This window comes from Erythranthe guttata, chromosome 13, assembly GCF_056151865.1.
Source record: "Erythranthe guttata isolate IM_541 chromosome 13, IM_541, whole genome shotgun sequence".
NCBI lineage: Eukaryota > Viridiplantae > Streptophyta > Magnoliopsida > Lamiales > Phrymaceae > Erythranthe > Erythranthe guttata.
In genome coordinates, this window is record NC_142545.1 from 18932047 (window position 1) to 18944756 (window position 12710).

The 12710-nt window shown below is 34.0% G+C and overlaps 2 protein-coding genes and 1 long non-coding RNA gene across 4 annotated transcripts; 1 reads left to right on the forward strand and 2 right to left on the reverse strand.

The window, feature by feature from the left end:
- Positions 1 to 3905: 3905 nt before the first annotated feature.
- On the reverse strand, positions 3906 to 5906 carry LOC105948752 (uncharacterized). The gene is made up of 2 exons (XR_001172041.2): positions 5689 to 5906; positions 3906 to 4130 (listed from the first exon to the last, which is right to left on the reverse strand). It is a non-coding gene; the product is annotated as an uncharacterized LOC105948752 (long non-coding RNA).
- A 653-nt stretch (positions 5907 to 6559) lies between these two features.
- On the forward strand, positions 6560 to 11989 carry BRCA1 (breast cancer susceptibility1). Of its 2 annotated transcripts, none has more exons than XM_012971978.2 (14): positions 6560 to 6886; positions 7000 to 7053; positions 7142 to 7212; positions 7625 to 7738; positions 8122 to 8618; positions 8786 to 8896; positions 8988 to 9944; positions 10063 to 10163; positions 10237 to 10423; positions 10519 to 10619; positions 10716 to 10842; positions 10928 to 11093; positions 11180 to 11298; positions 11540 to 11989. In XM_012971978.2, exons 1-14 carry the CDS (start codon positions 6831 to 6833, stop codon positions 11864 to 11866), a joined length of 2988 nt encoding a protein of 995 aa, XP_012827432.1. In that variant the 5' UTR covers positions 6560 to 6830; the 3' UTR covers positions 11867 to 11989. The 2 variants fall into 2 exon arrangements, with proteins under 2 accessions (XP_012827432.1, XP_088668727.1); XM_088812601.1 differs by having other exon boundaries at positions 6710 to 6886; positions 11543 to 11989.
- On the reverse strand, positions 11915 to 12686 carry LOC105948709 (uncharacterized). The gene is made up of 2 exons (XM_088812602.1): positions 12519 to 12686; positions 11915 to 12439 (listed from the first exon to the last, which is right to left on the reverse strand). The coding sequence occupies exons 1-2, from the start codon at positions 12604 to 12606 to the stop codon at positions 11985 to 11987; spliced, it is 543 nt and encodes a 180-aa protein (XP_088668728.1). The 5' UTR covers positions 12607 to 12686; the 3' UTR covers positions 11915 to 11984.
- Positions 12687 to 12710: the final 24 nt, after the last annotated feature.

The window sequence follows — 12710 nt, forward strand, 5'->3', positions numbered from 1 at the left end:
AATATATTTAATAAAAGGTTTGGTGATTCGATTATTTATCGAACCAAAAGCTAAACGGTATGAAATTATGCAAACATAAGTGGGTTTTTTCGTAATTTGATCTTAAGTTAGAGGTTATCGTAATTTGCCATATATATAATTGAGAGAGGCAATAATCAATCTTAAGTGAGTTAGGTGGGCGCTCATGTTGTATTAATACTAAGATTAGTCTGCCCTAATAAGTTTTAGTTATAAATTAGAATGAGTCCTGACTTTTTTGTCATCCAAAGTTTAATGGTGGTCACGGGAATGTGGATTTCACCATCATAAGAAAAAAGTAATTAATAAACTTATAAGCTACTACTAATTGTAAATTAATTTTTAATTACACTCCAACTACCATATAATCATATTGTATTAAAAATTTTGTCCTATGTATAATATAATATACTAGAATCTTGTTAGATGAAATTTTCTTCAAGTTCCTGTGTGCAAACAAGAAACAACAGTCAATTGATTTGTTATATAATACTAAAGTTTAATAGTTGGGTCAAGGAAATATTATTATATATCAAGACGATGAATATTTTTTATTTAATTTTGTTTTTCCACCAATAAGACTATAATATATAATTAATATATACTTGGAGTAATGCTTGCTATCGTGGAACTGCATCACCAATTTGGTCTTTACTAATTTAAAAAAAAATATATTAATTAATTAATTGGGGGGTGGGGTGGCGCCAATCGCCATCCCTAAGAATATTCAAATCATTTAAAATTATCAACCACCAGCCATTCCTGATACTTGTTGCCCACCTACCCCCTCATTTATACTCTCAATTTTAACTTCTATATTTAGAATTTTCTTATCATGAAATATTACTATGTCGTCGAAAGGTTGAAATTGGAACGTAATTTTTTAATTTTGTCTGTTGTGATTTGGAAATTTTCAATTTTGAAACATTTTTTTTTTTCATTTCAGTTACTGTAATTTAATTTCGGTTTCCAATTAGTCTATTATTTATTTTGGAACGAAATTGAAATTATTATTTTTCGTTCGGAAGTGCTGATTTTCAACCTTCCGATTTCAAGACCTAATTGCAACGGAAAATTCGACATTTTATTTGTTAACTGTTTTTGTAGTTATTACAATGAATTTAAGATTCAATTTGTATAATATATAGCAAATATAATGCTGGCAAAATCCAGCTAAGGAAGCTAACTAGACATGAATTGATTGCCTTTTCAAGTTTTACCAACCTTATGTTAGACCTAATCTTCTTAATCCAACTTTAATTATTGTCTAATCGTGCCTAAGTTTGTTCTTGACCTTTTCCTTTAATGTTATTATACCAAAACCTTGTATGGTTCCATGATAAAACCAGTCAAGATAACATTAAAAATATAATTAATGAAATTCAATTGTATTATTAAACATTGGAAGATTGAATAAAAAAACATGTTTATAAGACAAGATAAACCATGATAACATAATATTCAGGTCCCTAACCAAACGAGGCCTAAAGATCTTATAGACGACTAATTAGGTGTGGTAGATTTTCAACTAATTAGGGAAAACTTCATAGAATTGCACTCATGTTCTTAATTTATATTTTAAATCAAATAGTCAAATTTACTTTTATGGATGGATATGTTCTTTTGTAAGTCGAAATAATAGAAAAATAAATTGCATTGTTGCTTAGTCAAATTCGGGCATTTGTTTATATATACTTTGCCAACTCTTTGTTTATTTATATTTTTCTCCGTTCTTTAATTTATTTTGGGATTTAAAATTTAAATGGACAGTAATTAAGACACGTAATCGCATTACCTAATATTTTGAATAAAAAGGTCTCATTTATTGGTGAAAGTATGGGTGCACATATTAATTCACACCTAAAGTCGTGTGTTTAAAAAAGTCGAGATGGGATGCCCTCAACAAATTAGTAAAAGCGTGAAACCTTGAATAAATCGTTGCCCGCGTTCAGATTCAATTCACATAATTCTTCAAATTAAATGCGACTTCATAACTCACCGCTTACGCTTACGTGGCGTTCTAAATGCAGCAAATGTGGATCAATTTTCAATTTATGAATTTCTTTATTTAATGCATAAATATCAACCGTAAATATACGTGTTAATTTAGGATCAAGTTGATCAAGCTATACGCCTATATTTATTCAACCTTGTAACCTTTGTTCTTGTTTTTATATAACATTTAAAGTTGTGTTTGAGTTTGAATTGACATTATCGAACCGAAATACTTGTTTAACGGGCGATCTCGATATTTGCACGCATGCAAAGATTTTATTTCGAGCATCTATTGTGTAAGAGTCAAAATTGCCAAATATGTTGTATATGTAAGTATGTCCCGTAATATTTAATTTATGTCACGTTATTGATATATACGATGTCAATGAATTTAAACTAAAAAAAATAATCTCCAAACAGCCAAAAAAGAGATAAAAGATAAGAAAGGGAATATTCCATCGGAAATCTGAAGGGATCAATGGGCAGCCAATCACCATGCATGCATATCAATTATCATGTGAAATATAATACGTACAATATTAAATAAAATTGATGATGCTAAGGATAGATCACCTTAGATAGTTGAAGTAAGATGAGCTGGAAGAGCAGAGTCGATCACTGGCTCACGAGCTTGATGACCTTGAGATACCTGCGATCACAGAACACGTGAACTAGGCTGGGGGTTGATCCGGCGGATACCCCCCTACGACGCTCAAGTCAGACGTGTTGATCATAGAAATAGTCCAGAGAGTACCGTTAATAGTATTGCTCAGTTAATAGAACGTACATTAAGGAATGAGTTCCAATGATTATTAAATAGCTTAGTGGAGATTGTCGGGTCCAAACCTTACTTGAAGGTGATTGGACATCGGTAGTAGTGGTCTTCAATATTGGACTCGTAGCCCAGTAGGTAAAGAGATTGTAGGCTTATTAGATTGACACAAATAGACATATGAAAAATGAACACCTGGAAAGTAAAGATAGATTCATGACTGGCTGAAAAGTGCGTAGATATATATATATAAACATTTATGAGAATTATACATTTTTATATAATTAAAATAAATCAATCCCCAAAAGAATATAAAATCGTGAAAGATTATAAGCCGTGGCTTTTCCCACAAATGCTCAATCACCGATTCAGACAAGACTATAATTAACGTTTTTTGCCACACACTGAAAAACGTGTTGATGTTAAACTAGCGACATAAGATTGAGTGATTGAGTCCCCGACATATTTTTTTTACATATACATCCAGGATTTTGTCACTTGAATTATTGAGTGAGCATATGTCATCATGTGCGCTGCACGTGATCCGAGTCACTTTTAACTTTTGTCCGAGTTTGAGTTTGAGCTTGAGCCCGAGTCCCACCTAATGGTCAAGTGTTGAATGTTAGATGCATCTACGCACTTTCATGCGCACGTGCTTCCCTCTATAATTTACCAAATCATTACAGCTCTAACAACTCTGCAGACAGAGGTCCCATGTGGTTTCTAATTGGAAATATTTAAACGTAGATTTTTTTGAATAAACTATTTGCCACCTTTTTATGTAATCTTCTGCGCAATTTTTTTATTTTTTTTTAGAGAAACATATTAAACAATTAATTACACCTGGCATTTCTTAATTTGTTTGGAAGTTGATTCTTAGATAAATAAACATATATACACACTTGGCATTTTAGTTATATATAGTTTTGCAGAGGGATTGAATGCACTCTTTTCGGAAATATATATTAAAATAAAAAGGAAAAAAATGCCTATATTCTTATTCATTAGTCTCTACATAGAAGGTTCAAAAATTATAATTTTAATTGATAAAAAAGAAGTAACTATTTGATTAAATGTAGTTTACAATTAAATTTTAAAATTTTAAGCTATTTTAAATCAATGAAGGAAATTTTAATTATATATATTACCAAATCATTTAAAATTCTTCATCTATTTCAAGGTTACACAATTTTATTTATTTTCGTACAGTGCATAATTACCAGATTATTAATTTTCAGAAAATTTAATTTAAAAGGCCACAAAAACTCGTAAATAATATGCAAGAGTGAAGTCTCGATCGGTTTTCCCGGTCCATTCGAATAGGATTAGACATTAGTACAATACCCTGCAAAGGATTGTGGTCCAACAGTTAGTTAATACAACAATCTAATTTAAGGCCAAGTCTAAACATATATAAACTTAACCGAGTTTTCACAAAACAATTCTCGATTTTATACGAAAGCAATAAATGTTACACGCATTAGACTTTCCAGCCTAACTAAAACATTAAATACCACAACGTTGACATGATATAATCTTAAGATGACGACAAAAGCAAGTCCCATGCAGTTAACGTAACGCGAACGATAGCATTTGATGATTTAAAACAATTCGTACCATCCAGTATTGGAGCAACCATGTTAGATCTCCGATTTGAGTCAACTCATTATAAACTCCCAATGGGTATGGCACGCTCGTAGATGCAAACAGCCATGCAGAGATATATATATATATATATAAGGCTATGTAATAAGTTTCCAGAATCAAAAAGCCAACACTTGAATGTGTTATTGCTCAAATAAGAGTTGAGTCGAAAAAGAAATAAAAATAAAAATTGACGATAGTATTCTTGAAGGAAAGATATGCGAATATACGTACTAATCTATAACTATCTGTATGTATGCTTCATGCTTGTATGTGTATGGTACTGAAGATAAACCCGAAGGCAGTTCACAAATATCACCGAAAATTGGGGTCTATCAAATATACTGAGAAAGATATCACGTTCGACCAACCGGAAAATGCATGAAGCTAAATTATGATAAGTTGAAATAGAAATCAGCATAAAAAGTAGATTAATTAAAAAAAAGAGATGAGATAATGGCATGTATCCGATATCTTACGGGAAATAACAATATAAAACAGCCTCGAATATGTTTGAGCCAGTGTACAATCAGGAAATTCATCAACTGATCATCTGAAGATCAGAAGCATATTTATTGACTCTGATTTAACATTTATCACCTTGTTTAAACCCCATGAGAAAATTTACCACCATGAGGCTCTGATAAGAGTGAATGAATCGAAAATCGTGGAAAAGAAGAAGCGTATCCGATAAATAAACCAAAAAAGAAAAGAAAAACAGTTGTAGACAATTAAAAACACCTTTGGTTGAGTCAACCAGTAACTCTAGTATGCAAATGCTATGATCCTAGAGAATACGAAACTTCGGATTTCTAAATGCTAAAACGATTGATTGAACAAATTACGCGATATCTCGAAAGAGAGTAACTCTATCTATTAGTTGCCAACCTTAAAGCACATTAAGAAATGTGCACAATTGGATCAATGTAACTACGAATGCTGCATTTCAAAAAGTACTACCTATTTTTCAACAATTATCAATGTTCAATAATATATATATATATATATTATCATCAATGAAACAACATACTAAAAAAAATAAAAAATAAATAAAACATGATTCAGGCTATGATTTTCAAACAACAAAAATAACATCTACAGAATCAATTTAACTGAGTGAGCATAATCATAGTTACATTTTATAAATCAATACAAGCTTCCAATTGCAGTAAATACAGGTAACGATAATCAAAATAAAAAGGGGACAAATGCAGTAACCCAAATTTATTTTATTTCGCAAAAAAAGGCAGTGACATTACCTTTGGTAAGTAAGCCAGAACATCGATTTACGAGCACGGGGTTAGAAACGAACTGCGGCGGAGTAGAATACATGCCACCATCTTCGACGGGAGGCGCGGTTTCTTCCCCACAGTAAATTAGGTCAGCCAGACGACGCCGTAATGCAACTTACAGCCATTTAGAGTTGGGCTACGATAAAGTATTTTAAGAGTTCCAATTTGAGCCAACAACTGGGCTCTTTTTTTTTTTCTTTTTTTTTTATAAATAAAAGACTCGGCTTATTTATACGAAGATTCAATCCAATTTTTCCAAATAATTGATTTTCTTTTTTCAAGTCGATTTATTTGATTTAGTTAATATTGGCTTTAAATACTTTACCATCATTTTAAGTTTTTTATGTTTAATAATTACCACTCGTTTCAAATACATTATTTGTTTTAAGTGATTTGAAGACCTCCAGATTTAGAGTCAGTTTAAGGGGTGGTAAACGAGTTGAGCCCGCTCGTGAACTCGACGATATGACTTCACAAAGCTTGAACTCGAACCTGATTATAGTTGTTCGATAACTCGCGAGCCGGCTCGCGAGTTTCTTATATGTTTATTATTTTTATTTTATTTTATATATTATATAATAAAATTAGTATTATTAATAAAATAGAATTATTTTATTAACGAGATAATTAGTTTTAAAAGCTCGAGCTTTACAAAATAGGCGAATTCGGCTAGTTCACACCCCTAGTTTTAAGTCCACAATTAAAAAATGAAAAAAAGGTTTTTATGGGCTAAATATAAGGCCCAACTGAAACAAGAAAAATATAAAAGGGCCCGCTGGGCTGTTAACACTTCAAATTATATCCAATATAAGTTATAGCGACTTTAGTTATACGTTTTAGCGACTCTAGTTGTAAGTGGAATATTAAGCACGAGAATGAAACCCCGCGGCGGCGGCGGGGAATGGAGTTACGGCGGGAAATTAGAATTGAATAATTTTAGCGCGGCTCAGCAAATATTTCAAAAAATTTAAGATGGTTTTCACTCTTCAATTTTCCATCCGCCCACAAACATACATACATAATTCACTGTTCACTCACTCCATACGTAGCACGAACACACACACACACACACACACAGAATAGAGAGAGAGAGAGAGAGGAAAAGAAAAATGGCAGACGCGTCGCATCTGGAGAGAATGGGAAGGGAGCTCAAGTGCCCTATATGGTAACGTATATTTCATTTTATTTATTTGAATGTTACTCAATTTGTAAATGCTTCACGGATCTAGGGTTTTTGGATTACTGACTTGATTTTCCCCCCATTATTTCTTTCAACAGCTTGAGCCTCTTGAATTCTGCTGTTTCACTCACCTGTAATCATGTGTTTTGCGAGTAAGCTATTATTTACAAATTTTTTTTAATTGAATTTTGAATGTATAATTAGGGCCCAATTCAACGTGTTCTCGATCTCTTGATGCAGTTCGTGTATTCAGAAATCCATGAAAGCAGCATCAGAATGTCCAGTTTGCAGAGTTCCATATAGGCGTAGAGGTACTCACCTTTTACTTCTGAACAAGCATCATCGTTTCAAATTATTGCAACATTATAAAGGAAGTAAGATGCGGTATCCAAATATTGTAGAACTAAAATCCCAAATCGTATGCACCGATTGCACAATAAGATCTGCTCAAAATGACATAAAATAGTTGGCATTCAGATGAACAAAACAGTTTCAATGGGAAGGCGTCCAGTTATATGAAGATTCACTACTACTTTTATGTTCGATTGTTTTTCGGGGTCTTTAAGTTAATTTTACATTAACAAATCACAACTATTTTTCTTACTCCATCTCAAGTTTGGTAGATAGGCAAAGTGGATCTATATTTACCTCCAAATGGTTCGTTTTATGTAATTCATAAGCTGGATTATAAATTTGTTTACATTATTTATTTTCTTTTGGCAGAGGTGAGGCCTGCTACTCATATGGATAACATGGTTAGCATTTACAAGAGCATGGAAGTAGCATCTGGAGTCAATATTTTCGTCACTCAACATGCGGCTTCAGCCAAACTATCTGGTAATAATTTAGTAATCATGTTGAATGAACGAGATATAAGTAGTTCCAGTTTCAGAAAGTTCTTGTATAAATACAAAAACAATCGGATTTATATGCAGTGCTTCATCAATGGGTAGTTCCTTTATCAGTAAGGTTTTGTTTGAAATTAATAACTCAAACTCGTATGAGTGGTGGGCCGATTAGTTGTATTTATTTGAACGAGTGTTACATGCAATTTTGGTTAATCATGATTCTATGCAAGTTTGAGTGAATAGTAGTAGTTTTTCATGTTTAGTGCTATAGCAATATTCCATAAAACCAACTTATTGTAGAAACCTGCCAAGTGATAAGTTTGTTATCGTTTCACTGACTTTTTCTTATTATTCTTTTTCTGTTATACATAGACAAAGACAATAAAACTGTTGTTAATTTAAGTGATGTCCAAGATAATGGTCATACCGAAGTAGAAGCTTTCGACTCTGCAAATCAGAAACAAAATCAAAGAAAGGGAAAGAGATTGAAAAGTGCATCAATTGCTACCAAGAGACCTTCTGGGTCAAACTCAACGAAACCTTCATTTCCTGCCAAGAAAAGGGTTCAGGTTCCACCGTATACAACTTCAGAAACCCAAATGGACCCTCAAAAGATGGAAGGCAGGACTGTTGAAATTGACAGGAATCAACCTAAAAACTGTTCTGTTCTGCAAAAAGACGTGCCTTATACATGTACAAAGGGTGAATCAATGTTTTCTCCATTTTTCTGGTTGAGAGAAGAAGACGACTTAGAGAAATCAAGTCAGAAGACTGATGATAATCAGATCATGTATACACCGCCCGATGCTCCTTGCTTCAGCGACATCAAGGACTCGGATGATGATGTCCCTCATTCAAAAAGCCCCGAAGTAAGTTTCTTACTTCATTGACGATACATAGATCACTTTCGTATAACTTGCTAATGAATCATTAGTTATTTTTATAGTATAATCATCAAAACCAAATTTGTTAATGTCTTGCTATTGGCTAAGTTAACTGATTCAAGTTTTTTATATTCAACTTTTGATCTGTACAGAGAGGTACCTGTGTCGAATCAGACAGAGAAGATTTCGTTGATAGTGAGATGTTTGATTGGACTCAAAGGCCATGCTCTCCGGAACTTTGTTCAAGCCCCCTGTCAGTGCAGGTATTGATTATGAATGCAAACATGAAAATATTTCCATTCGCAACTCCTCCCAATCCTTGGCCAGGCTTTCAGCTAATTACTGTTTATGTAGGCTGAAGATTCTGTTGAACAGAATGGAGCTGCCTTGGAAAAAACTAAATGTCCAAAGACTATTCCTAACAGAAGAAGTCAGGGTAAGAAACGGACGGTGAGCAAAATCTATGAAGATAAAGTTGGTATGGGAGTGTCTAGTAAGAAAGTCCTTAATGCAACTTCGCCAAGGAAAAGCAAAAGAGTCAAGAAAGCTATGTATGATTTAACTGCAGATGATATTGAACCAGACATGCTAACTTGTCAAGATATGCACGGCGTCAATAAAGACGATCAATTGCTTTCTAAGGGAAAATCCAAAAAGAGCAAAAAAGTCCTCTCTGAATCTGGCAACCAGGAGAAAAGTGTTTCATCTGATGGGACTGAGCCTATAGCAAATGGACAAAAAGCTGCATTTGTTCATGCTTCAGCTTCAGAAAATGCTAAGAAAAATAGTGAAGGAATTAGCAAGTTAAAGAAAAGTTGTAAAAGCAGCAAAAGCACTAAGAAGGCACATGCTCTGCCACAGAAATCTGGTGCCAAACTACAAAGTGGAAAATCTGAAACTGGCAAACGGTATATCAATGCAGAGGAAGACAATGATACATTGAATTACGAGTCACATACTAAGTTGTTGCCGTTAGAAAATGACAATGAAGTTTCAGATTCAGACATAAAAAGAACCTGTAAAGCAAGCAGTAAGATAATGGCAAAATCTGTAAAAAAGGTAAAATTCTCCGTTGAAGGCATGACCAAGGGCAACTGCCCTGGTCAGATTTTAAGTGCTAACAACGAAGATGCAGCGAAAGAGCAGACATGTCATGATATTCAAGGTGCTACAGATCAATTTGGAGGGAAGGTTTCAGCAAAAAGAGATAAATCAGTTTCCTCTTTGAATGGTGGAGTTCTGCTCAAATGCAATACAACATCTCCTAGTAATATAAGTTGTGCCTTCTGTCAATCTTCTGCGGAGTCCGAGGTATATTTATTTTCCCCTTAGTATATTTATTTTATATTTAAATTGATTATCTAAACCAAGTATGTTCAACTTTTTTTATATTTGTGTGTTGTTGGTGATAACTGAATCAAAACTTTAGGCTTCAGGGATGATGGTTGAATACCTCAACGGAAAGCTAGTGAAAGACAACCAAAATGCAAGACCGAACGGCATATATGTGCACAAGAATTGCACAGAATGGTATGATTACAAGTTTTCATCATGTTATTTTCGTAATTCATAATAACATGAAATGGCTATATATCTTTTGCAGGGCACCTAATGTTTATTTTGAAGATGATAATGTTATCAACCTTGAAACTGAATTATCTAGAAGTCGAAAAATTAAATGCTCTTGTTGTGGCATCAAAGGGGCTGCCCTGGGATGTTACGAGAAGAGCTGTCGCAGGAGCTTCCATGTTCCTTGCGCTAAGTTGATGCCACAATGTCGATGGGATAATGTAAGTTGAAACAACTAAAGCTTGTCAGTGGTGTATCTAAAGCAAGCATTGAGCATATATGATATTGGATTTATTTTTTCTCTTACACGTGGCAGGAAAACTTTGTTATGCTATGTCCAATTCATGCCGGCAGCCAACTGCCTAATGAGATGCCTCAATCTAAGTCTGGGCAGAAAAGAAAATCTGCTGATGAAAGGTTTGTTCCCTTCTCCAGGACTATATGCAGCTGTATGTATATAGTTCCATTTGGGATTAGCATTTTGTATATAATGAATTGTTTTGCTCTTAACAGAAAATCTTCTACCCGTCAAATTAAAGCAACTGACGAATGTAAAAGTGGTTCAAGTTTACAGTGGAAATCTGAGAAAAAGTTCAAGAACTTAGTTCTTTGTTGTTCAGCTCTCACCAACACAGAGAAGGTAAACAAATTCTTTTTTATTTTATTTTACTGTGTAAAAAATCAGAGGATATAACATTCTTATAATTTTTACGTTGCAAATTCAGGAGATTGTCACTGAATTCGAAAACTCGTCTGGGGTGACAATATTGAAGAGCTGGAACTCAACTGTCACCCATGTAATTGCATCTACTGATGAACATGGGGCAAGTAGGCGGACACTCAAATTTTTAATGGCCATCTTAGAGGGAAAATGGATTTTGAGTGTTCACTGTGAGTCTTTCATTAGCTGTAAAACGAGTTTCCCATTAAATTTTTTCATGACAAATTTCAAATAATTCAAGTTTGTGTTGATGCAGGGATTAAAGCTTGCATGGAAGCTGGAGAATTAGTTGATGAGCAACCATATGAGATTTCAGTTGACATTCATGGAATCAGGGATGGACCCAATCTCGGAAGATTAAGACTTCTAAACAAGGTGATCTTCATACTAAAAACGACGTCAATTTTCAAATTGATAAATTTCAAAAACTAAGATCGAGGTTTTGCTTATTTATGAAAAAAAAATCCTAATTTTGAAATTATAATGACTTGAATGAAATTTGTTTTCATATTTCATTTATTATAGTCATTAAATTTTTAAACATTTTTGCAACTTATTGAAATCTCGTTTATAACAGCTTTTCATTCTAAGGCTTGGATTTTTGTGTGTATTGCAGCAGCCGAAGCTCTTTGATGGATACGCATTCTTTTTTATGGGTGATTTTGCACCTTCGTACAAAGGATATATTCATGATCTTGTAGTTGCTGCTGGAGGGAAAGTTCTGAACAGGAAGCCCGTTTCTGGATGCTCTGCAACAACCGTGATTATTTACAGCCTTGAAATTACTGATCAGTCCAAACAATCATCAAACGGAACTTCTGTTTTGAACAAAAGACGAGCTCATGCTGAGGCATTGGCCACATCAGCTGGAGCCGCAGTGGCAACCAATACATGGATTCTGAACTCCATTGCAGGTCACAAATTACAAAATTTTCGGGAATGATTATTATTGTGTTGGTTCATTAAACTTGATTGATTGCTTAGATAATTTAAATCCAGGGAGATGAACTTTTTTTTTATTAGGAATCTCAATGCAGATAAAAAAAATATAAAATTTGTTTCTAAATCACACGTTTTCGTACTTTGTCGAGCAATATCTGATTTTGTGCTTTGAGGTCATCCAAGAGTTCCTCCAACCCTTTCAGTTCTTGTACCTTTCTCGATAGTTCTGCAGCCATTATCTCCTTTTCTTTTCCCAAACTAGAACACATGATTTCTAGGCTTTTACGGGTTGCCAGGCTGGCAGACAGCTCTCTTCTCAGCTTCTCTTTCTCATCCACCACCGCCGCATCACCGCTGCTGCTCTGGTTAGCCTTCAGGTCTGTGTTGCACCGCCGGAGCTCTGGTTTTCTTTTGCCAAAAGACTGACATTTCTGAATTCTGGCCCTCACGGTATCGAGAATGGTCATCATTGTGGCAACCCTCAGCATTCTCCGGCGGTCGTTTTTCTCTTTTCCACAGGCTTCTTTGTGATCTTGGATTAGTTTTAATAGCAACTTTACGTGCGCGGCCACTCCTGAACGATATAAGTTGATCTTTCCGATCAATCACACAATATAAATATATAAGACATATATGCATAAATACGAACAAACCTTGTAATGCCGAATCATCGTATTCTTGTGTTGAGGTTGTCGGAGATTGGGGTGGTTTCGGTGTAGAATTTTGATGAACTCCGTTCATAATTTCCTCAATAAATTGCAAATAAGAAAATTTGTTGGGAATTTTATGAGATGACTTATATTGAATATAATTATTGTCAAGAAATAGTGGTCCGAAGAAGAAAG